The 25,915-nt window shown below is 36.0% G+C and overlaps 1 protein-coding gene across 20 annotated transcripts in view; it reads right to left on the bottom strand.

Moving 5' to 3' along the window:
* Pbrm1 (polybromo 1) overlaps positions 1-25,915 on the bottom strand; it is a 125,542-nt gene that overhangs the window by 68,532 nt on the left and 31,095 nt on the right. For 11 of the 20 annotated variants that reach the window (XM_033756900.1, XM_033756909.1, XM_033756913.1 and 8 more), the window contains 8 exons: positions 24,695-24,793; positions 22,080-22,165; positions 20,897-20,992; positions 19,693-19,784; positions 13,534-13,747; positions 6,639-6,780; positions 3,319-3,416; positions 972-1,016 (listed from right to left, as the gene is read on the bottom strand). In XM_033756900.1, the coding sequence (XP_033612791.1) occupies positions 972-1,016; positions 3,319-3,416; positions 6,639-6,780; positions 13,534-13,747; positions 19,693-19,784; positions 20,897-20,992; positions 22,080-22,165; positions 24,695-24,793 (872 nt within the window). The remainder of the gene's footprint in view (positions 1-971; positions 1,017-3,318; positions 3,417-6,638; positions 6,781-13,533; positions 13,748-19,692; positions 19,785-20,896; positions 20,993-22,079; positions 22,166-24,694; positions 24,794-25,915) is intronic. The other 9 variants (XM_033756904.1, XM_033756911.1, XM_033756915.1 and 6 more) reach the window with 3 other exon arrangements.

The following is a 25,915-nucleotide window of genomic DNA, read 5'->3' as shown; positions in this document are numbered from 1 at the left end:
TAAAGATGAAGAATCTTACCTAAAACTATTTGGGCAATCAGGCAACACTTTTATACAATATAGAGTTTTGTCCTCTCTGTGAAACTATTTTACTACAATGCTTCCAAGCATTGTAATAAAACAAGTAATTTTACTTGTTTTCAACTTTCCTCTTTCTTTGAGCAGTACTAAGTTCCTGGTAAATAAGAGAGATGACTAAATGTTTTCCTTTATGATCTGTTAAAGCCTGATGTTTGGTAAGCAACTGACACTCTGAAAGTCAAATAGCAAATGTGAAAACAAAAGCACTATACAATTATTATTAGCACTGTGACACGGCAACTTGGAAGTATTTTTAAAGATCAAAAGTAACATGCAAAAGAATGGATTTTATTTAAAGAAATAAGGGATGGACAGGACAAAGACTGAGAAGATGCATCTATGTGCAAGAAATGCTAATCTAATGTAAAAGAGCCACATGCACTGACATCTGGATTGTCAATGTTGATCCCTCTACCACCCCAAATCAGTAAGACATCCCTGAAAAGGAACCCGCATCCATCAGCCCATTACCAACAATGCCACCTGTTAGCAGCTCTACCTTTTGCTACAGAAGCATAGCCACAATGACTGACGAAGGTGCCTCTGTTCCAGGCAATGCCGGCAATAAATTAAGGCTAATATTGAACATATCTAGGGTTAGACAATTCTGATCTTACTATCTGGACTCCTGAACTGTACTATTTTATTTATTTATTTATTTTCTGGAACCAGGGATCAAACTCAGGACCCTGTGTTTGCAAGGCAGGCGTGGTGCCACTGAGCTAAATCCCTGGCCTTTGTACTATTTTCTTTATTTGTAAAATAAACTGGCACCACAAACACTTTTTTTACATGCTTAAGACTTTACTTTTCACCTTGTCAGAAATGACCATGCCACAGAAGAGTTACATTTTTAAAAGTATGTTTATGCATAAAAAAGGACTGCACACCTGGATAGCCTCCTGAGACCCAACATCTCACTGTCATGAGTGTTCCTGGGAAAGCAGAAATAAACATTACATGTGAAGAGAAAACAAGCAACATTGGAGGATCATGCATAAACCAAATACGGTTGAGAAAAAGAGGATTATTTGGCCCAAAGGATAAAAGATTATAATACTTGGAACATTTTAATATGGAAGACAGAAAGTAGATCTTTGGGTAGAGTGATAGGGGAAAAGAATCTACACCTAGCATAAAAAGACAATATAATCAAGTTTTCTTACACTCTTTGGTATTAAAAAAATAATAATAAGGCAAAGAGACTCATACACAATAGTTAGGAGTCAAGAAGTAAATGGGAAAATTTGGCCCTGACTTCCCCGACCAAGCTTGACTTAACTTCTTGGGGCTGCTGTTTGTTTGAATTCTGGAGAAGTCTGTATCACATTACCAAACCCTATCGGTGTTAACTAGTTCTGATAATATTATTTCCTTTGTTATAGGTCAAAGTAGGGTTTTTAATGTCCTTAGTTTTTTATTTTTTCCTTTTTGGTACCAGGAATTGAACTTGGGTCCTTTGCACTTGTAAGGCAGGCAGCAGAACCACTGAGCTAAATCCCTGGCCCTCCTTAGTCTTTTAATATAGACTTCTGCTTGCAACTCAAACCTGAATTTGTTTTCTATTGCTTTGGCAGAAGATTTATAGTTGTTCTCTTATTTGTTTTTTCAATTTATTATACAAAACACTTCACAGGAAACCTGTTCATACAGAAGTTTATTGTCAAAATAGGATTTTATCATTTTAAGAATATAAAGCTCTGTTTCTTTTCTTCTTGGTGTGATGATCTTTAAGGATGTTTTAGGACAGTAAGTTTCATTTAATCTACTTGTGTATCCCACAAACTACAAGCCCAAACATAGGTAATTTTTAAGGATCTGACCTGGGCTAATGCTTCCTTACAAAGGAAGAGTCAACTAATTTAGGACCTCTCTTCATCTAGTGCTAGCACAAACTGTACCATCACTTTTGCCTCCATTACCTTCTTTTGACTGAGAAGTTTTTATCTTTGATTGGTGACTGATCTGGCAAACACAGGTGATGCTGAAGTAGAGTTATATAATTATACTCAAAGATGCTCTTGATTTGATGTCTCTGATCTGGTTTCACATTTTTTCTCCATTGCCCCTGGTATAACAAGGAATTAAGAACTTGGAAGGATGAAATTCACAGGCCAGTAATGGAGGAGGTTCACATCTCAGGGTCCATTAATCACTTTAGTTACCATGGGAGAGCATTGCAGTTATTTTCAAAGCTTAAAAAAATGTTTTCCCCAATGCTCTTTAAAAGACGGAAAGACAGGACAGCTCCTTTTCTAAATTTTTAAAAGTCTTATCGTCTTAGATATTTTAATGTATGTAAGAACTGTGTAAACAGCTACTAATGATTTCTTCAATTCTGAATTTGTCAAATCGGGCTATTAAAGATTAGCTCAGTTTTTCTTTAAAGTATCCTTCACAGATTGAACACTGCTACAAAGACTGTATGACAGTTATGCTGAGGGAGAATACGACCATGTTTCACAATGATCAAGCCAGAGAAACTCCAGGTGGGAGGGGCAGATACAAGAGATGGTCTTACATGATTCGTTATAGGAGCCCAGCTTCAGAATCACAGTAAGGTCCCGCTTCCATAAAACCCATCAGAGAAAGAAAGGACTAGGGAAGCTGACAGAAAGGTAAGGAAAAACAAAACGAAAAACAAAAACACCCAAAAATCTAGCTTAACATTTTATGAACTATAAGAAGTTATGATTAGATCATTTACAACCGGACATTCTTAAAATCACAAAGATCAAGTTAACAAGGGAAAACAAAAGATTAAGAACAATGAGTTACTTTACCACAGTGGTAGTACCAAATTTCTCCTTACCTTTCCTATTTAATAATTCATCTTTATAATTCACTGTGTAGAAATTACTGTACCCAAATTAGATTTAAGTGGCACTCTTAAAACGCCACCTTAAAAAATAATCTGAATAGTAAATAGAGTAACATGCTTTGTCAAGCTACACATCACATGTAAGTTGTCCTTATTCCTGTATCATCTAAAAACAAACATGGTACTTGTAAATAAAAGAACAAAAAAATAGCTAACAATCCTAATTTACAAATGAATTCTAGAAGAGGATGTCATTAAATATTTAAAGTTTATAACAGAACTCATACTTTCCAGTTTAAAAAGTTTTTCCCCATGCATTTATCTAAATTAAATATAGGAAATGTGCTCACTTTGGCAGCACATATACTAAATTAAATAGGAACTGAGATGGTGCTGACTATGAGAAGAACATATACCTTTTTCTTTTGGCACTACCAGTATCAGAGGTAGCTGAAGAGATCATGCTGTCTCCATCTTCAATGTCATCTCGCCTAGCAAGCTCTTTTTTCTTCGCCTAAAACAGAGCAGATCCTGGGAGTCAGGCTCACTTTTCTGAGCACTCCTATGAGAATGCCTATGAAAATATGATGTTAAAGGGCTAGATACACCATATTCATTTTTAAAAAACCACATTTGGGATGCATAAAATTAATCATTAAACATTTTTAATAATCCAGTTCAATAATAGCCAGTACACAGAAAAGTAGATTTAAAAAAAAATCGATCTAGAGTTGAAGAATAAATGTTAGTTAGAGCATTTAAGAATATGAAGGGTGGGCTGAGGATTTGGCTCAGTGGTACTGCCACAAGATCCCAAGTTCCATATCTGGTATCAAAAAAAAGATATGAAGGAGATGTCAATTGATTAAAAGCACTGAGGAGAGCTATAAAGACCTCCTGCTCTGGTGGCTATATTTAAGTTACACCAACTCAAAGGGAGCCTTTGGTACTCAAGACTTCTAAAGGGCAATGTGGTTAAGAATATAGTTTAATGTGAGCAGTTAAGGAAGATCTAAGTTTCAACATTTAGCATTAGCATTTTTAAAGACTTTCTACCAAAGAGACCTAAAGGTTCAACCACAGCAGGCTTAGGTAACATATACACAAAGAACCATAAAGGAAACATTTGAAATTCACAGCACTGAAGAGTACAGTGTTGGTCATTATAAAATGAAGGTTCTATGGGTTATCTAAAATTGCCTCCTTACTCAAAGACTGTTTTTCTAGAAGAATTCTACCCAAAACTGTGAGAGTCTGAGGCAGGAGGGTCACAGTTTGGGGCCCAATCCAAGCAATTTAATGGGACCTTGTCTCAAAATTAAAACTAAAAACAGGCTGAGGGGCCAGAGATTTAGTTCTGTGGCACCATGTCTGCCTTGAAAGCACAAGATCCTGAGTTCAATCCCCAGTACCAAAAACAACCAACCAACCAACCAAACAAATAAAACAACAGGCTGAGAATATACTCACTACCACAACAAAACAAACAAACAATGCCACAAATTAAACATAAAAACAGAACAAAAACAAAAACCCAAAAAAACCAAAAATGTGAGACAGACCAGCTTATATTTCACATTTACCTTTTGGTCTTACAAGTAGATGACCAGTAACCTCAGATGTCCTTGAAGAACTATAAGAAAGGAATTCTTGGACACTATACAATGATTATTTCATTTGCCAATGACATTTCCTGTATACCAGCCCTCTCTCTCTTTTTTTTTTTTGGTACCAGAGTTCGAACTCAGGCCCTTGCACTTTCGTGGCAGGTGGCAGAACCACTGAGCCAACTTCCTAGCCCAGACCAGCTCTATCTTAATTCAGACAAAGTCTAGAACCAAAGGGATAAAATCTAAATGAGGGAATATTATTGGGATTAAAGAGTAATTTTTCAAGAATCCTAAAGTTATTCCCAAAGAACAAAAGTGTGCTTCCTCCACTCGCAAAGCTTAATCTTTCTAAACTATTACTTCTCTTCTACATGGCTCTACCAACTCTGAAAAAAATGATTAGTAGTAACTGTTGAAATCAATGACTTGATATTGCTGGGGAAACCACATCTTAAAAGAACTTGTGAAACACATGAAATTTTTTAATGAGACACACAACAAACTTAGCAAAATGATACCTAAGAAATCATACCTGCATGACTTGCTGCAATTTTAAAACTCGCTTATAGATGGCTGAATTGGGAACATTGTAGCGTTTGGCATTTTCAAACATTAAATTCAGATCACATTCCAAATGATCTAAGGTTTCATATTCTTGGTTCTTTAGCTTTGTTCTGTGAAAGACAAATGACTAGAACTTTCTATCATGAAAATTATAAAACATTACTCCTGAAAGTCTTGACAAGCATTACACAGCATCTTTACTAGTGATAGTGATTAGGGGATTTAAAAAAAAGGAGTGAAAAAGAAAAAGTAGTGGCAATGTCATAAAGAAGCATTTGGAATAGTATATTTAACTCCAGGGAAGATATATATGAAGAGTAAAGAGAGATCTCATGATAGTAAATGAGGGATGCAGATTTGTAAGAGTTCATTCACTACAGCTCCCTCCAATATAATCACTTTTAATGAATATGATGACTTAAATGTGAGGTTTCAGCTTAAAGTTCTACGAATTCAGACATCTTAAAATACTATTTCTATTATCAATACCAACTCTCAGAAAGATTTTATGCACTTTGTACAAAGTGAAGAGTCATATCTTGCTCTAAATCTATGAATCTGGACAGGGTAAATGTTTAAATCTTTTGACTGAAAGATCCGCACTTTAATCATCAAAATAAAAAAATGAGTATTAAGAATTACTGAAAATATATAAGAACAGCTTCATTGAATAAATGTAGAGAATTAAAACTTTCTCGTAAAATGGCATTGTCCATTTGGTATGTATCATTTTACTTAAAATTTACCAAGACTTGGGCCGGGGATTTAGCTCAGCGGTTAGGTGGCCTGCCTTGCAAGCGCAAGGACCCGAGTTCAAAAAAAAAAATTTACCAAGACTCGTTCAGATTCTGTATAGTGCTTAAGAAGATAAAAAATATTACAGAATATTTCTGCAAGGAAGCAAAAACTAAGCATAAATTCAGTTCTCAGTACCAGCTTACACAGATAGCACCAGGTTTTAAATTATACCTTAGGTTTTCATACCTACTAACTCAAAGGGGAGAGTGGTAGGCGTTCTCAACATTCACAAAAACAGAGAATCCAAACTTATAAAACACAACTTCTAATAGCCACACAAATATTTTTCAACCAATGATAATTAGAGTAGAAAGGGAAGGAATGGAAAAAATGGAAAATTAAAACATATCAGTGACAAACCCAGTCTCAGGCCCTTGCACTTTCGTGGCAGGTGGCAGAACCACTGAGCCAACTTCCTAGCCCAGACCAGCTCTATCTTAATTCAGACAAAGTCTAGAACCAAAGGGATAAAATCTAAATGAGGGAATATTATTGGGATTAAAGAGTAATTTTTCAAGAATCCTAAAGTTATTCCCAAAGAACAAAAGTGTGCTTCCTCCACTCGCAAAGCTTAATCTTTCTAAACTATTACTTCTCTTCTACATGGCTCTACCAACTCTGAAAAAAATGATTAGTAGTAACTGTTGAAATCAATGACTTGATATTGCTGGGGAAACCACATCTTAAAAGAACTTGTGAAACACATGAAATTTTTTAATGAGACACACAACAAACTTAGCAAAATGATACCTAAGAAATCATACCTGCATGACTTGCTGCAATTTTAAAACTCGCTTATAGATGGCTGAATTGGGAACATTGTAGCGTTTGGCATTTTCAAACATTAAATTCAGATCACATTCCAAATGATCTAAGGTTTCATATTCTTGGTTCTTTAGCTTTGTTCTGTGAAAGACAAATGACTAGAACTTTCTATCATGAAAATTATAAAACATTACTCCTGAAAGTCTTGACAAGCATTACACAGCATCTTTACTAGTGATAGTGATTAGGGGATTTAAAAAAAAGGAGTGAAAAAGAAAAAGTAGTGGCAATGTCATAAAGAAGCATTTGGAATAGTATATTTAACTCCAGGGAAGATATATATGAAGAGTAAAGAGAGATCTCATGATAGTAAATGAGGGATGCAGATTTGTAAGAGTTCATTCACTACAGCTCCCTCCAATATAATCACTTTTAATGAATATGATGACTTAAATGTGAGGTTTCAGCTTAAAGTTCTACGAATTCAGACATCTTAAAATACTATTTCTATTATCAATACCAACTCTCAGAAAGATTTTATGCACTTTGTACAAAGTGAAGAGTCATATCTTGCTCTAAATCTATGAATCTGGACAGGGTAAATGTTTAAATCTTTTGACTGAAAGATCCGCACTTTAATCATCAAAATAAAAAAATGAGTATTAAGAATTACTGAAAATATATAAGAACAGCTTCATTGAATAAATGTAGAGAATTAAAACTTTCTCGTAAAATGGCATTGTCCATTTGGTATGTATCATTTTACTTAAAATTTACCAAGACTTGGGCCGGGGATTTAGCTCAGCGGTTAGGTGGCCTGCCTTGCAAGCGCAAGGACCCGAGTTCAAAAAAAAAAATTTACCAAGACTCGTTCAGATTCTGTATAGTGCTTAAGAAGATAAAAAATATTACAGAATATTTCTGCAAGGAAGCAAAAACTAAGCATAAATTCAGTTCTCAGTACCAGCTTACACAGATAGCACCAGGTTTTAAATTATACCTTAGGTTTTCATACCTACTAACTCAAAGGGGAGAGTGGTAGGCGTTCTCAACATTCACAAAAACAGAGAATCCAAACTTATAAAACACAACTTCTAATAGCCACACAAATATTTTTCAACCAATGATAATTAGAGTAGAAAGGGAAGGAATGGAAAAAATGGAAAATTAAAACATATCAGTGACAAACCCAGCACACATTGGAAAGTGACCTTAGGAACCATACTATTAGTCTCAAGCTTTTTTTTGTGTGTGGTGATTTAGCTGAGATTTGAGATGCACACTAAGCATACTACCACTGAGATACCTCCATAGCCTCAAACTTCCATTTTGTTGCTTTTAGGAACATACACCTATGCCAACAAATCTTATGGCTATACAGTAGGCAGTGTGATTTAAAAAAAATATGGTGAATGGCCAGGAATGGTGGCACATGCCTGTAATACCAGCACTCAGGAGGCCGAGGCAGGAGGATTGCTGTGAGTTTGAGACCAGCCTGAGCTACATAGTGAGTTCCAGGTCAGTCTCAACTACATAGTGAGACCCTGTCTCAAAAAAACAAAAAACAAAAAACATACCTAAAATGTACCAATAAACTCAATTTAAAAACAAAACAAAACAAAACACCAAACAAATAAACAAAAATTTGGTGAATATTTAACCTTAAAAATTTTTATTATAAAAAAGACACTGACATTAATTCCCCAGTGGTTCCTTGGTTCACGAACTTGATTCTTTCCATGATTCTGATTGCAAACTGAGTTGGATGAGAAATTAATTATTACTGTTTTTGTTTTTGGTACTGGGGAATCAAACTCAGGACCTTCCGCTTGTTAGGAAGGTGATGGCACCCCTGAGCTAAATCCCCAGCCCTGAGTACCGAATCAAATTCAATGGTTAGGTTCAATGTTGACCTTATGGAGATTCTGTTGTTGTCTAGTTTGGCTTGCAGCCAGAACTGTAGAAGAGAACTGAGTTAGTGAACTAAGGAACTACTGTACTTCCCTCTTGCTTTGAACACACTTATCTCATAGTTCTTGCCACTTTCTGAAACAGTTCTGAAGTCTTCCTTTCAAATTTTTGGATGCACTGCTAAAACTGTCTCACTGTCCTGAATCAATTCAAAATGTTTATCTTGCATGTCATTTTGACTTTTGTGGGGGTGCCAGGGATTGAATTAAGGACCTTGCACTTGCAAGGCTGGTGTGGTGCCACTGAGCTAAATCCCTGGCTCATCATTTTGACTTCTGAGAAGAGTCAGAAGTCATAGCATGCCAGATTCACTGAATAAGATTGATATGGATAAACTGTAATGTTTTACTTGACAGAAACTACTGTAAATGAAAACTTTTAACTACTTCATTAAGAGGCAAGAATGATGGGACAAATGTGTCTGAAGCAAGGGAGTATATTTCAAGGGCAGTTCTTATAGCTTGAGTCTTGATGTCCCCCAAAGCCTCATGCAGTCATAGGAGGAGTTTTTTGTGGAAATGATTCATGGTGTTATGCTATGCTAGGGCACCAGGACTGAGGGTATGGGTACCACCTTCCCTAAGCAATTTGCATAAAAGGGGCAGAAAGACTCTGCTGAGGGTCCCTCCCTCTATCCTTGTTGCCTTTGCTGTCTTCTGTCACCATGATCTGTTTCCCTCCCCTCTGCAATGTGCCACTCTGCCTTGGAGCCAGTCCATTATGGACTGAAAATTCTACAAACTGTGAGCTAAATAAACCTTTCCCCCTTTAATTTTGGGTGTTGGGAATTTTGTCTCAGCAATGAGAGAAGAGTAAATAACACAAGGATTAATAGCAATGTGTCTTTTAGTGCCATATATGAAAACAATGTTTTAAAATATTCACCATATATTTTTAATACATTTCATATACTACACAGCAGCCACTAATCATATGTGGATGCTGAAATTAAAATTAAAATTAAATAAATTTAAAATAAAGTCCCTTAGTTGTGCTAGCCACATTTCAGGTGCTAGTCAGTGTGACTAGTAACTATCATCACATTGGACAATGCAGGTAATACAAACTTTTTTGTTCCTGGCAGAAAGTTCTACTGGATACCATTACTTTAGACTGCTGTTGCTCTACAGAATATAATGAGAGCTCAGGCACAGCAAGGTTCCTGCCAGGCATAAAGGGCTCTGCATCCTTTGAAGGTATCAAATAGCTTAAATATTGGCTTTTCAAAACTTTAGGGTGGCCAGATGTGGCGGCACATACCTATAACCCCAGCACTCTGGAAGCTGAGCAGGACAATTGCCAAGAATTCAAGGCCAGCCTGAACTACACAGTGAAATCTTTTCTCAAAAAACCAAAAGGGGGAGAAAAGAAAACTTAAATGTGCTACCACCAGCTAGGCTTCAACCACTTCCCTATTTATCATTCTTTAAGAGTATGCTACACAACTTCCACAGCAAAAGAGAGGGAGTGTTCTGCAGAATTACAGATTCTGCAGTTGTAGTTGATTCAGAAGAGACAAAAAGTAAAATTGAGCCTGGTGTGGTGGTGCATGCCTATAATTCCAGCACGTGGAGTGTGGGGAGGCAGGAAGATATGTCCAAGTTTGAGGTCAGCCTGGGCTGTACAGTTAGTTCAAGGCCAGCCTGAACTACACAGACTTTGTCTCAAAAAAAAAGTAAATTTGACAGGCAGGGAACATAGCTCAATGTTAGAACACTTGCCTTATGAGTGTCAAATTCTGAGTGTCTGTCTCTAGCATTGCCCTCCTCAAGTAAATTTGATGTTAGGGAAATCTTTGTTTAAAAAAAAAAATGTACTCTGGGTAAAAGGTTACTTCTTGTTCTTACTTTTTCTTTGTTCTTTCACCCAAGGCCTCATGTGTACCAGGCAAACACTTAGGTTGTGTTACAATGCAACCCTATTATAAAAAGCAAAATTTACACCTTGGTCATTTTCAAGTAGTTCTGTGGTATGAAATGCATCCATAACGCTATGCAACCATCACTACCATCCATCTCCAGAACTCTTTTCATTTTGTAAAACTGAAACAATGTACCTATTAAATAGTAATGCAGGGGCAGCTTAGAGACACATAAACAAAATCTCAGGGCAAAATGCAGATGACTAACAATGTGAAATCATCACATGTTCATCTGTGGTTGACAATCTTGCTTATCGGGTACCATGTGCTTGAAAAAAAAATGTGCCCTATTGTATCTTTCATGAAAGTGTTTGTTCTTATTTACTACATACTGACCTTATCCCCTTCTCAGAAGCAAAGGTTAATAAGATCCTGTTTGGCCTCACCCATACCAATCAACAAAACAGTTTGCCCTGTAAGTGTGCATACATCTCATACTCACTGGGCCATCCCCAGCTGGACACCCTCTGTCTTGCAACACCACTCTGCTGTTAAGATAGCTTTTCTTTTGCTTCCTCTGCATTTGCCACACTTTAAATAAACTTCCACTAATTTAAATAAATTTCCAGATATCAGTCTTGATTCCCCCATTTTCCAGAGAGTGAGGACAAAGACCCGAAGAGAGGCAGAAGGTCATTTCAGTAGACTCCTAGCCCTCCCACAGAGACCCCCTTCCCCTGAATCCAACAGTAAGTCTGTTTCCCTTTACCATCAGCAACCACCATTCAAATTTGTCTCTATAATTTTGATTACTTTTGAGTACCTCATGTAAGTACAATCATACTTTTCCTTCTTATTTCACTTAGCATAATGTTCTCATCTCTGCTATAGCATTTATCAGAATTTCCTTCCTTGTAAACTAGAATATTATTCTACAATACATATACATCACATTTGGGTGATCTTTCATCTGTTAAGAGATACCTGAGCTGCTTATGCATTTTTGTTACTGTGAATAATGTTGCTGTAAACATCAGTTAATAAACACCTCTTTGAGACCCTGCTTTCAATTCCTTTGAGTATATATCCAAATTAGAGTTGCTGGATCACATACCATATTTCCTTGAAAGTAAGACCTAACCAGAAAAAAAGCCCTAATATAATTTTTTTCAAGGTGCTTATAAGCCCTATCCTAAAAATAAGCCTCAGTTAAGATACTCAGGCAGAAGGCTGCATTTAGTATGTTCATTGCAACACACAATGAATTATAAAATAACAACTAACTATAAATAATACTGGCATTAAACAATCAAAATAAATGTTAGTATAAACAATAATTATAAATATCCAAGCAGTTGCCTCTGGACCAGAGGCCTATGTACAGATGAACTTGAGACTAACTGCCAAATGACCTGGAGTACAGACACAATGCACATACAGACACGAATTACGTGCACATGTGCTAACAAACTGATGTGGTTACGTCTGACATAAATTTTTATAGTTCACTATGTCCTGTGTTGTCACAGATGTACTTAATGCACTTATGTGACATAAAGAAATGTTTTCTGAATTTTGGTGTCTGTAATTTTTCATCACTTTTGTGTGGACCATTGTTCTTCACTGTCTTCATTTTTGTTGCCACTCCTGTCTCAGAAGTCTTCAGTTAGCACTGATTCAATGGAAACCTCATGAAGCCCAGCCTGCAAGAGGCTTATTTTTTTTTTTTTTTTTTGGTACCGGGGATCAAACTCTGGACCTTTCACTTGAGAGGCAGGTGCCAGAACCACTGAGCTAAATCCCCAGCCCTGGACCATCTTTTTTAAAAAATCATTTTTAACTGTTGTTTTTGTTGCCACTCCTGTCTTGCAACTCCTGTCAGTTAAAACTTGACTTAATAGAAACTTTGTGAAGCCCAACCTGCAAGAGGTGGTGACTTCAGTGAAGAATTCATGCGATAAAATCACTGACAGCTGTGTTACCAATGTACTACGAGCAGGCTACAAGGGACAAGAAGCACTCATCTAAGGACAGGCTCTATTGCTTGACATGAGTGATTGGGGCCAATGGTTCTATAGGAGATGGAGTTGCAAGAAATTCAGGCTGGAATTTAGGGTTTGGAGAGTTAGATATCCCAAAAGAAGATGAGATGATTTGTATTTGAATAAATGTAGATTTTTGTACATGAATACATGTAAACTGTTATACTTTAAAAAAGAAGATACCTCTGAAAATAAGCCCTAATGAACCTTTTGGAGCAAAAATTAATACATATAAGACGGTGTGATTTTGGGGGAAATACGATAGCAAAACTAAGTTTTCTGAGAAATTGTCACACTGTTTTCTAGCGTACCACCTTCTCAACAGTGCACAAGGGTCTCACTTTATATATTCACCAACACATATTCATTCCATTCTTTTTCTTTTTGATGGCAATTATCATAATAGTGTCAAGTGGTATCACTGTAGTTTTAATTTTCACTTCTCTTAGTGATTAGGGATGTGGGGTATTTTTTTCATGTGCTTATTTAAGCCATTTGCGTATTTTAAGAGAAATACCCATTCATGTCCTCTGCCCATTTTTGAATTAGGTTGTTTCTGTTGTTGAGATTTCCTACTATTAGGAATGATACTAGTTGGTTTAAGTATTCTGTCTGATTGAATTCTCAATGATTACATTAACATTTTCTAACTTGAGGGCGTGAATTCAAGACCAACCTGGGCAATACAGCCAAGACCCTGTAATAAAACTTCTCTAGGAATAGGAAACTAAGATGAACCATATTTCATGTATAGTTTTAACTAATAAATTCTCTAAAAACTGACTATACTTATTCTGGGGGCTCAACTATGTAGAATTTAAATACAGATAAATTATCACCATTAAAATACTAATGAAAGGTATAAGCAGAAAGATGTTTTTACTTTGCTGAATTATAAGAAAAAAGAATAAATTCTGAGGTAAAAGCATTTTTACCTTTAATATCATTATCCACTGTAGGACAATTATCTATGTGCAGGCTCAACCATATTTACATTGTGTAATGCAGAAGTGATCTTACCTGATCTGCTGTAGCGATATGGGCATTTTAATTTGCTGATAATAATCAGGGTATTTTTTCTTTGAAGGCAAGTGGAAAAAAGGTTCAGCTATTAGCTGCCCTTGGTTATTCCGACAGCTCCTAACTGTGTCATAAAGCTGATAAAAAGGATTTGAAACATCCATAAAAGAAGTGATACTCTCTGCTTCTGACTCTCCTTCTTCATAACGTGTAGCTGGAAAGACAAAAAAAGGAGTATTTGTAAGTGGGAAAAAGAAGGGATGAAAAAATCATACTTTAAAGCACTTTTGACAACTTTCCAGATTAATCTACATATATGAGAATAATTACTTTAAAACAATAGTCTTAACCCTCATTAAAAGTGATGTTAAGGATAAAAATATTATATAGAAATAGTACATTAAATAGTAAAAGTTAGAATGGTTTTTAAAAATTACAAAAAAAATTTTCTTCCTCTCAGTACTAGGGATTGAACCCAGGGGTCTTCATAAAGAGCTATATTCCCAGCCCTTATTTATTTTAAGACAGGGTCTCACAAGTCATAGATAGGCTGGGTTTGCACTTGCCTCCTGCCTCAGCCTCCCAGAATGCTCAGATGTACAGGTATGTATCACCAGCCCTGCAAAACTGTTTTTTTTTAAATGTGCTTTTCTTGCTATGCTTCCCTAAAAGCAGCAAGAAGCCACTCAGAGATTTTAGAACTAAAATAGAAGCATTAAGTTCAATGCCTTAATTTAGATGGAATGTCCTTATGACCCGTGTGTTAAAGGCTTGGTACCCAGAGAGCCACTACCAGAAGATAGGGGACACTTCTAAGAGGTGGGATATACTGGGAGGCTTTCTAGTCATTGAGACATGGCTTTGAAGGGGGTCAACAGGACTGTGTCTCTGTTTCATCTCTGCCTTTACTCTGCCACAAGGCAAGTCATTTTGCTCTACCATTATGACTCTGCTATGATACGGTGCCTTGCCACAAGTCTAACAGCAATGAATCCACCCAAACAGGGACTAGAACCTCTGAAACTGTGAGCCCAAATAAGGTGTTTTCATAAGTTAAGGATCTCAGGTATTTGCTATAACAGAAAAGTGAAAAAATGGAAACAGCTTTTGTAAATGTGGAGGGGAGATAGGGTCAGAGGGATGGGAAAGGGGACAAAAAATATAATTAAAACGTGCTATGTACATGCACACATCTCACATGATGCATGTAATGATTATGTACTGCAAACATGTTCTAATGAAAAAATAAAGTGAATGATGCACATAGGAAAAAAGTTGACTACCACATTTAGTTTAGCATAAATTTAGATAAGGCTGCCACTATCAGACATAATTTAACTGTGACTTTGCCCCACTGATCTTGATCTATCATATCCCTGAGGTATATTCAATTATAGAGGTTAATTTTTAGGTAGAAGCTGAATTATTATAACATCAGAATAAAACATGTAATTATTTTATACAAATAGAAAACAGACTTTTCTCATTTCCCTGAATTCATTAACAGTGTATAAAAACAATTTAAATTTTCCTGGAAAGATCAGGTAAGAACAAAAATCACCTAGTAAGCAGTCAAGAAGTTGACAGGCACCATCATCAGATAATCTTAACACTACAACACAAGACAGCTATTATTGCTTTTTAACTAAGAAAATTGGGCATAAGAAGTTAATAATATGTACAACATCAGCTATCCTACAAAGCTGTCAATATGGATTTAAATCTAGCATTATGGAGCAAGAAGCAGACAAGTATTTGAAAATATGCTTTTCTAACTCTATGACCTCTGATCTTTTCCAGGGAAGAGCTTGCATTTGTTGGATTGATATTTAGATTATGTTGGATAACAGATTATTTTAGAAAAATTAGATTTTTCTTTTTGTGTTTTTTTCCAGAAATGAAAAATTTTTTGAATGTACCTTGGGCGGGGATTTAGCTCAGTGGCACCAAGCCTGCCTCATAAGCACAAGGTCCCAAGTTCAATCTCTGGTACCAAAAAAAAAAGTACCTTATTTTTAAAAATTATTCAAATTTTTATCTGTAGAATCTCAATTAGAAAACAGAAATAATTCTATCAGCTGGAATCTTTACACATCTTTGTTCTTTCCTATTCTTATATTTTCTTTCACTGTTGCCATTATCATGGGTGGCTAGTATTTTGACTAAGGTACAATACTTATCTTATTTCTGATAGTAAAAGACTTGTTAACATTTCTCAATAAAAAATGGAAATGCATTTTATCAAGTTAGGTAGGATGTCTACCTATTACTAGTTTACTAAGTTTTCAAAGTGAATGAGAACTGTAGTACTTATCAAATCCATCTGCTGAGACAACTTAATGGTTTTATTTCTTTAATCTGTTAATGTCATATAGGATACTTTTCTGAGGGAGCAGGGTCTTGCTGTGCAGTTCATTCTTGCCTTGAATTCACAGTGATGCTCTGGCCTTAGCTTCCCAAGTGCTGGGATTAAAGCATGTGACACATGTCCAGAATATGATACATTTCTTTTAAAGAAAGTCCCCCCTTTTTTTTTTGAGACAGGGTCTCATTATGTAGTTCAGGCTGGCCTTGAAATCACTACATAGCCCAGCCTGGCCTCAAACTTTGCAGCGATCTTCCTGCCTCAGGTGCTCAAATGCTACAAATTAGAGGCATGTACCAGCACACCCAGCAAGAAAATCTTTTCTAATATCGCACAAATCTAATATTCCTGAATAAATTCAGCTGTCTTTTTTTTGAGATACGGTCTCATTATACAATTCAGGTTGGCCTTGAACTCAATATGAAGCCCAAACTGGCCTTGAACTCATAGTGATCCTCCTGCCTTAGCCTCTTGAGTGCAAGGATTACAGGCATGCACCACCACACCTGACTTTCATTATAACTTTTGTAACACTGCTAGATATGGTGTGCTTGTACTTTGTTTGGTTTTAATATTTAGGTATATTAGATTTATACAGTGGACTTGGGAGCTCTTCTATTTTCTGCAGAAGTTTGTATAAAATGTTGTTTCACAAGAGTGATAAGTGTAACTCACTGGTAGAGTGCTTGCCTATTAGGCATAAAGCCCTTAGGTTTGATCCCCAGCACCACAACGAAAAAAACCCAAAAAACAAAAAACAAGAACCTCAGACCTTTGGCTTCAGTTTTGTTATTGTTGTTGTTGTTCGTTTTTTGAGACAGGTCTCACTATGTAGTTGAGACGGACCTGGAACTCACTATGTAGCCCAGGCTGGTCTTGAACTCACAGTGATCTTCCTGCCTCAGCCTCCCGAGTGCTGGGATTACAGGCGTGCACCACCACACCCAGCTTGGCTTCATTTTTTTTAAGTGTGGAGATTTTTAACTGTTAACTTCTTTAAAAGTTCTATGACGAATCAACATTTTAAATCTTGAATCAAATTTATACTTTTATAATTTTCAGAGAATTTGTTCGCTCCCCTAAAATTTTAAATTTATTTGCATAAAGCTATCATATATTCTCTTTTTAAAACTCTGTATTACTTCCTCTACACCAATATATTTACTTAAATCTTTCTGTTCTGCTTACCACAGACTTACCTATTTTACTGTATTTAACAGAATAACTTTAGAACTTATTGGTGTTTTCTATTATTGTATAGGTTTTCTTTCTAATTTCCCTTATTCATTTATCATCCTTTTTCTTTTTCTATTCTCTTACTCACTTATGCTAGATGTCTCATTAACTTCCTTCAGCTGCTTTTTTTTAAAAGAAACATTCAGACCTGCATATTTCTTTTAGGAGAGTATCCCTTTATTTGCTCCCAACTAGTCTTGATATATTTTATTTTCATTATCACTATTGTTCAGATTCAAGTACTTTAATTTTTCTATAATTTTTCTTTTAACCTGTGTCTATTTTAAAATTTCTAAACATTCTGGATTTCAATTTTTATCTTTTCATTATTAGTTGATAGCTACAGTCAAAAATGTAATATGATAATCAAATTTACTGAAATTTGGGCAACCCATTCAGGACCCCTCCTGTCTCCTAGGGCCATTTTTTTTTTGTTTTATCATTCAGGATCTTGCACTTGCCAGGCAGGGTGGTGCCAATGAGCTACAACCCCAGCCCTAAGGAGCTATTCTTATTCCATATTCCTATTCCCCAATAAATTTTCCAAATCTTTCTTTTTTTGGGGGGAGGTACTAGGGATCAAACCCAGGACCTTGTGCTTGTGAGGCAGGTGGCAGCACCACTAAGCTAAAGCCCTGGCTCCCCCAATTTTTTTTTTTTAATGGCTAAGTACATGGTTAATGTTCTGGAATGTGAATCTGAGAAAAGTATGTATTCTCTAATTATAGAATACATGCATCAAACTGGTTGTAGTAAGCCAAATAACAGCCACCAAAACATACTCGCATTCCAAGCCACAGAACTAAAATGGCAAGAGATTCTGCAGATGTGATTAAATTAGCAATCCTGACATGAAGAGATTAACCTGGATCAATCTCTGGATTATGTCAGTGGGCACTTTATTTTTTTATTTATTTTATTTTTTTGTTTTTGTGAAACAGGGTCTCACTATGTAGTTGAGGCTGACCTGGAACTCACTATGTGGCCCAGGCTGGTCTCAACTCACAGAGATCCTGTCTCAGTCTCCCAAGTGCTGGGATTACAGGTGTGCACCACCATGCCCAGCTACATAAATTACCACTTCTAAAGTCGATTAGTCATTTAAAAAAATTATTTCTTTATTTTTGTGGCAGGGTGTTGCTATATAGTTCAGGCTGGCCTTGAACATACAGCAATCCTCCCGCCTCAGCTTCTCCAGTGCTGGGATTATAGGCATGTGCCACCACGCCTGGCAGTGGGCACTTTAATGTAATTACAAGGACCCTTTTATAGTTTAGATCTAAAAAGGCCCCCCAAAGCCTTACGTGTTTGGAAGGTGAAGAGACTATAGGGGTGCTATAGATGGTTTGCTGTTAGGAGGTAGTCTGGCCAGAAGAGTTTCTTTCCTTTCCCAGATCCTATTATTTCTCTCTCTGCTTACTGGCCACCAAGGCCAAAGCAACTTTCCTCTGCCCAGGCTCTTCTGCCATTCTGTTTCTATGTTTGAACCAGCCAAACATGGACTGAAACTTCTCAACTATGAGCCAAAATAAATTTCTCCTTTAAGTGTGGGTCTCAGGGAATTCTGACCCAGCAATAAAGAAAGTGACTAATAAAGATAGACTCTCATAAAAGGAAGGCCAAAAAACCAGAAGTGGCACATACTTGTAAACCCAGCACTTTCGGAGGCTGAGGTAGGAGAATAGCAAGTAAGTACTACCCCAGCCTGGGAAACTCTGGAAGACCCTGTCTTAGGAATAAAATAAGCTGGGTATGTAGCTCCATGCAAAGGCCTTGGGCTCAATGCCTGGGTGGGGGTGGGGGAAGAAGGTCAAAGAAAGAAGGGACAGATTAAAGGAGGAAAGGGATATCAACCAGGGAATACCAGTGGCCTCTAGAAGGTAGAAAAAGCAAGGAACTAGATTCTCCTTTAGAATATCCAAATACACTGGTCTGCTGACACCTTGATTTTAGACTTCTTGGCTCCAAAAGTACAACAGAATAAATAAATTTGTGTTGTTTTACACTAATAAGCTTGTAGTTTCAGCAGCAATAAGAAACACATACACTTATGAAGAAGTATTTAGGTCTTCTGTATCTTCACTTCTGTCTGTTTATCCAACTGAGAGATGGTGGTTCTTAAAGGGACTGTCTTCTATTTTTTCTGTAAAGTACCATCTGCTTGTTCTACATATTAGGAGCTCCTTAATAATTTATCCCTCTCCAACCCCTTATAAATTTGAGGTGAGGTGAATCCCTTTTTATCTTTGAAATAATTTCCTTGAAAGTCCATCTTATCAGAAGACAATACAACTGTTCTTCAGTTATTTGCCTGCTATATATTTTTCTATCCTTTTATATTCAGTTTTCCTATGTTTTTACATTTATTCATGTTTAACAAAAAAAAAGTAAAGCATAAACCTTTGGTAAATTTGCCAACCAGAGTGCAGTCAAATGCAACAAAAAGTATGTCCTTCAAAAACCAACAAACTGAAGGCCAGTCTAACATTATAGATATTTCCCTCAGCCAGAAAAGATCCACTTGGAAGGTACTTCATTAGCTACAACCTAATGCCTACCAGCTAAAGCAGCATCCTCTTCACTTTCTGAGCCATACTGAAGTGCCATGGTAATTGCTGATAAACGACCCCCTTGGACTGCTCTTTTATTACTACAAAGAAAAACAAGAAATTAGAAAATAAAAAAGTTGTTATAATAATTTGATTACATAAAACAGTAATTACTAACAAGTACTAATATCAAAGAAAAGTAACTTCTAAGCTAGCCATGGTGGCGCATGCCTGTCATCTCACCTCTCTAGGAGGCTGTGGAAGGAAGATCACAGGTTTGAAACCAGCTTCAGTAAGTGAGATCCCATCTCAAAATTTAAAAAAAAGGCTGGAACCATATCAGTAAGCTTCACACCAAAGCACATTCCCAGCCCTTTTTGTTTTTACTTTAAGAAAGAGTCCTGCTAAATTGCCTACAGTAGGCTCAAGCCTGTGATCCTGCCTTAGCTTCCTCTAATAAAAGGAAGGCAAGAAAACCAGAAGCGGCACATACCTGTAAACCCAGCACTATGGGAGGCTGAGGTAGGAGAATAGCAAGTAAGTACTACCCCAACCTGGGAAACTCTGGAAGACCCTGTCTTAGGAATAAAATAAGCTGGGTATGTAGCTCCTAACACTGTGTTAGGATTACAGGCATGCACCAGTATGCCTGGCTTATATTTTTGTTTTGTTTTGTTTCTGGTACTGGGGATTGAACTTGGGACCTTGCGCTTGCAAGGCAGGCGGTGAAACCACTGAGCTAAATCCCTGGGCCATGGCTTATATTTTTTAATATTTCTCATAATCGGTCTTGGCCAAGAAAAACATTTTTTTTTCCTTTTCAGAAAAAAGGGAAGAATGGTAGAAAGCCGAGAATAGGCCACTGGATATTTGCGTTTACTTAAATATAGCAATACTGCTTATATTATAAAAAGTAAAAGGTTCGGTCACAGTTACTGGTTATTCTAAATGTTCACTGACACTCATAATTTGACAATCATACTGACAAAAAATTATGAATACAAATAAGTAATATTAAATACTACCTGATACTGTTTAAACATTTTATGAGAGGTGAGTTAAGACCCACCATAGTACTTCAACCTTTAAATATCACTTGATAACAGGTTCTCATAATAACCCAAAAATATTATGTCAAGATAGCCACCAGGCAAAAATTAGCATGCCTATTATTATAAATGTAGGTTAATTCTCAGGCTAAATTTTCTCTCACCGGTAATACTTGCTAGTGGTGTTTCTCTCTTCACCAAGGCTACCTTTACTGTGTGAAGAGCCTGTCAGTCGGGCTGCAGCCAAATTTGATGCAGTCCTATCCAGAGAGAAGATAAAAAAAAGTTCAGAAACTTGATAGTGGAAATCAGAATGCTGGGTAAATTTTAAAAAGACACTAATTTTCTTTTTTTGTTTTTTTGAGACATAGTCTCACTGTACAGTTCAGGCTGGCCTTAACTCACTATGTAGCCCATGCTTTCCTGAACTCAAAGCAATCCTCCTACCTCAGCTCCTAAGTGCTGGGATTATAGGTGTGTGCCTCAATGCCTAGATATTTTCTTTTTCCCCCCAGCACCAGGGATTGAACTTAGGACTTTGTGCTTGCCAGGCAGGCGTGGCACCACTGAGGTACATCCCTGGCCCCTTTTCTTCCTTTCTAATGTATTTCTGACCTTCTTCTATGCAGCAGGCTCTGCTCTGGGATCTGGAGTTTTGACAGAAGAGGATAGACCAGGGCTGGTCCTTGGGAGGCTATGGTCATTGCAGAACCAAAAAATAAGGTATTGAAACAAACAGGAAGTCCAGAAGAAATCTAGTAGTTACTCAACCTTTCTGTTTCAGGTAATGGAAATGGAATCCCACAACTAAAGACTTATTCAAAGTTATAGGAAAAGGCCAGAATGAGAGTCCAGATCTGGTGGCTAAATATCTTTACTGGAATTACAGATATGCACTATTACATATTATATACCAATAGCATATTATATTTACATGTATGTATGTTAACTATTATATATAATATATAAATTTATATTTGTATAAGATAAAAGTACATGGTGGTGTTAAATATTTTTTGTTTTGTTTTTTGAGACAAGGTCTCGCCATGTAGTTCTGGCTTGAATTTACAGCAATCCTCCTGAATCCTTCCGCCATAGCCTCCCCATTGCTGGGATTACAGGTGTGTGCAACCATGCCCAACTCGAAATGTTTCTTTTTTAAATAAAGGGCTTTAGCTGAAACAAGGGGGCCAAATAAGAGTCACGTCATTCTTTTCAGAATTACATTATAATTAGTAAATATAATCTAAAATGTGACACAAACCTCACTTTCCACTGTATTGATATTACTAGCTAGAAAATTTACAACTATAAAAGCACAAAGATCTTAGATGTTTTTTAACCTACCTTATTCGAAGACTTGACTTAGCCATTTCATGATGTTCAATCTCTGCTTTTTTCATATAAAATATTTTTTTAATTGAATTTGCATCCTGTTAAGACAAAATTTTTTGGCTTAAAAGAAGGAATTAAAGAGCCGGGGATTTTTCTCAGTGCTGCGGCCACCTGCCTCAAGTACAAGTTTCCGAGTTTGATCAGGTACCAATTTTTAAAAAAAAAAAAAAAAAAAAAAAAAAAAAAAAAAAAAAAGAAGTTTAAAATACTCAAGTACTGAGTACCTTTCACAGACAGAACTCCTTCTATTTGGAGCCAGTTCTATTCAACAGCCACAAACCTGCATCACCAATTTTTTGTTTTGTTTTGTTTTTTGAGACAGGGTTTAACTATGTAGTTGAGACTGACCTGGAACTCACTATATAGCCCAGGCTGGTCTCAAACTCACAGAGATCCTCCTGCCTCAGCCTCCCCAGTGCTGGGATTAAAGGCGTGTGCCACCATGCCCAGCTTTCCTCCAGCTTTCTTATGTTTCCAACACATCCTCATAAAGCTGTCACTAATCAAATACAAGATAAAAAGGCCCTTAGTTCTTTCACAATTAGTCAAGTAATATGAAAACAAGTATCTAATGGTAAAATACAATGAAATCTACTTGGGCATAATAACCTAAAAACTGATGCAAAGATGGACTTCTAAAGATTCTAAATACTGTATTATGCATACAAATTTAGAATGAAGGTACTTGCTTAAGAGCACACTAATATATCAAACTGAAAGCTTTCTTTTTCTATAAAATTTAGTTTAGGGGAAAAAAAGACCAAAAAGTAAATTTCTATGTGTACCAATAATTAAAACTATACTATAAAAATATCCAGTCACAGACTAAGAATATAAAAACTTTACAATTGATTCCTCCTGATTTTCCCTCAAAGTTTCTCAAAAGATAAAAGTTAATATAACTACCAATAACCACTTTAAGTATCTGGGTGAGTGTTCAGAAAATCTAACAATTTTACTATCAAAAGAATTTTCTGAACATCTCTTCCTAAATTCCTAGTGATTTGATTAATCCAAGAAATTTCTACAACCAACTATTCATTATAGGACTACAAAATTTCTCAGAGGGAACTACAGTGATGAAACAATAATTTTATAATGCGTATTACCTTACAAAGGTTGCTTTGTAAAACTTTAAATGCAGGAAATAAAGCAATATTTAACTTTAAAAAATGGATCAAAAACTTTTTCTGGCATAAGAATATTTAGATGAATAGAACAGAACCAAGACTTCTGAAGTAAATCCCTATGTCTGCATTTTCAACAAGTATGCCAAGATAATTCAATGAGGAAAGAATAATCTTTTCAATACATGGTGATGGGAGACTATATCAGGCAAAAGAATGAATGTGGAATCCTACCTCACTTACACAAAAGTTAATTCAAGTTGGATCAAAGGTTTAAAATGTTAAAGAGTTAAAACTATAAAACACTTAGAAGAAAAGATAGGCATAAATCTTCATGACCTTGGAATATGTGATGGCTTCTTTGACACCTAAAATACAAGTAACCAATAAAAAAAGGACAAAACTGGACTTCATCAATATTAAAAATTTTGGGAGGTCAAAGGACAATATCATAAAAGTGAAAAGAGAATGGGAGATAATATCTGAAAATCACATATTCAATAACAGTGTGCTAGCTAGAATATAAAAAGAATCTTATAACTCCGTAATAAAACAGAGAAATAACCCAATTTTAAAAATGGGCAAATGATCTGAATAGACATTTCTCCAAAGAAGTATGATGGTCAATACGCACATGAAAAGATGATCAGCATCAATATCCTTATGTAAAAGCAAATCAAAATCACAGTGACATACTACTTCACACTTACTACAGTGGCTATAATACAAGTAACAATGGAAAGCAAGTATTAGTGAGAATGCGGAAAAATTCTACCCCTGTACATTGTTGATGAGAATGCAAAAATGGTAAAGTGACTTTGGGAAACAGTTTGTTGGTTTCTCAGAAAATTAAATATATAGTTACCACATGATCAAACAATTCCATTCCTTAGTACATATCTAAGAGAAATAAAAACACATGTTCACATACAAGCTCATGTTCATAGCATTATTATTCACAAGGCAAAAAAGTGAAAACAATAGCAACTGATGGATAGTGCAATAAAATGATATGTGTAAAAGAGAATTTTATCCAGCAATAAAAAAAATGAAGTGGTGATGTACACTACAATATAGGTGAAATTTGAAAACATTATGCTAAATGAAGAAATCATGCCACAAAGGAATCCATATTCACAGTACTGTATGATTCCATTTATATGAAAAGTCCAAAACAGGCAAATGTGTAGACACAGAAAGTAGATGGAGGTCACAAAGGGTGAGGAAAATTGGGAGATATAAGTGATTGCCAACTGATAAGAGGTAATGGCTGCATAACTCTATGAATATTCTAAAAATTAAAAATTGTATACTATAAATAGGTGAAATCTATAGTATATATGACATATCTTGATAAAGTTGTTATACAAAAATTATTGACTTTAAAAAAATGAAAGTATCTAGTAATATCAATCAAAACAGCAACAACAAAGAACTAACCTTGAATACTTGAGAACCAGGCTCATTATAAGTTTTGGCATTTTTTGCTAGGAGATCTATATCTTTGGCCATTGCATGAATACTTTTGTAGCTTCCATTCTACAGTAAACAACAAAATATAGCAGTTCCTCTTAATGATAGTTTATCAATGTAACCCTTAAAAAAGAACTCCACATACTTTTAAGATATTACCAGAATCCAAGATTTTTTTTTGGAAAATATGTATGTGAATGATATGTAAAATCATTTTTTCTTTTAAAAACTACTACTGCCCATTTACAATTTTTTTATAACACACAACAAACAAGAACTACATTATCTTCATAAAAATAACTTAAAATTTTCAACAAATGAAAGCGTTATTTAGCAAACACACAGGGCTTACTGTAATACTAATTCATTAAAGTAGACTTACTAGTGTGAATGAAAACTCCTGCTAATTACCTGGACCACCTAGGGTAAAATATAAAACCAGTCCAATATAGAGTACATTTTGTCAGTACCTACAGTGTGCCAAAGTTGTCATATCTTAAGTCTCACTTAGTCCAAAATAACCCAAGGATACTCATATAGTTGCCTCAATTTACAAAGGAAAGAAAATTGGGACATATGTGAGGAAAAAGGCACACAAGAATAATGGTAAATACATAGAAATATATAGGACAAGTTCTAGAGACTGAGGATACCAAATTAAGTGGAGTGGAGGGTAGGGAAAACTATACAAGCTATATACACAGGATAAGGCCAAATGAGGCAGAATCCAGAAAGCCAGGTAAAGGACTGTAGCTGTTTATTTCCTGTGTAGGTTTACCCAACATCTGATTATCCATCTTATATGGAGAAAATCCCAGGACAGGTGGGAGGATGGGCCCCACCTCACACAGGGGTGAAAGGTGACATATGTTCACTTTCTCAAAAGCCTAGCAGCAGGGGAAAGGGTCATGACCACAGGTCAACTAACTCAGACTTAGATAATGAGTGACTAAAATAATGGCCAAAGAACAAACTGTCCAATCTCATTCCTAATTCCTGCAGAAGAGGACAGTCTAACAGTGGATCAGTAAGTAGAAATCCAGGGTGTACAGTGGCAAAAGACAGAGGCAACAGCAATGGTGCCACGATATCCCTGAGTTCCACTAATACAGGGTAGTTCACCACAGCTTTCCATTCCAACAACTCTTAAAATATCTAACACTCTTTTCATAAATTCCTTTTCTGCCT

Source organism: Fukomys damarensis, unplaced genomic scaffold, assembly GCF_012274545.1.
Source record: "Fukomys damarensis isolate Sample0158 unplaced genomic scaffold, DMR_v1.0_HiC HiC_scaffold_28, whole genome shotgun sequence".
Lineage (NCBI taxonomy): Eukaryota > Metazoa > Chordata > Mammalia > Rodentia > Bathyergidae > Fukomys > Fukomys damarensis.
The sequence above is the reverse complement of the archived record's forward strand: the minus strand, read 5'-3'. Positions and strand labels throughout refer to the sequence as shown.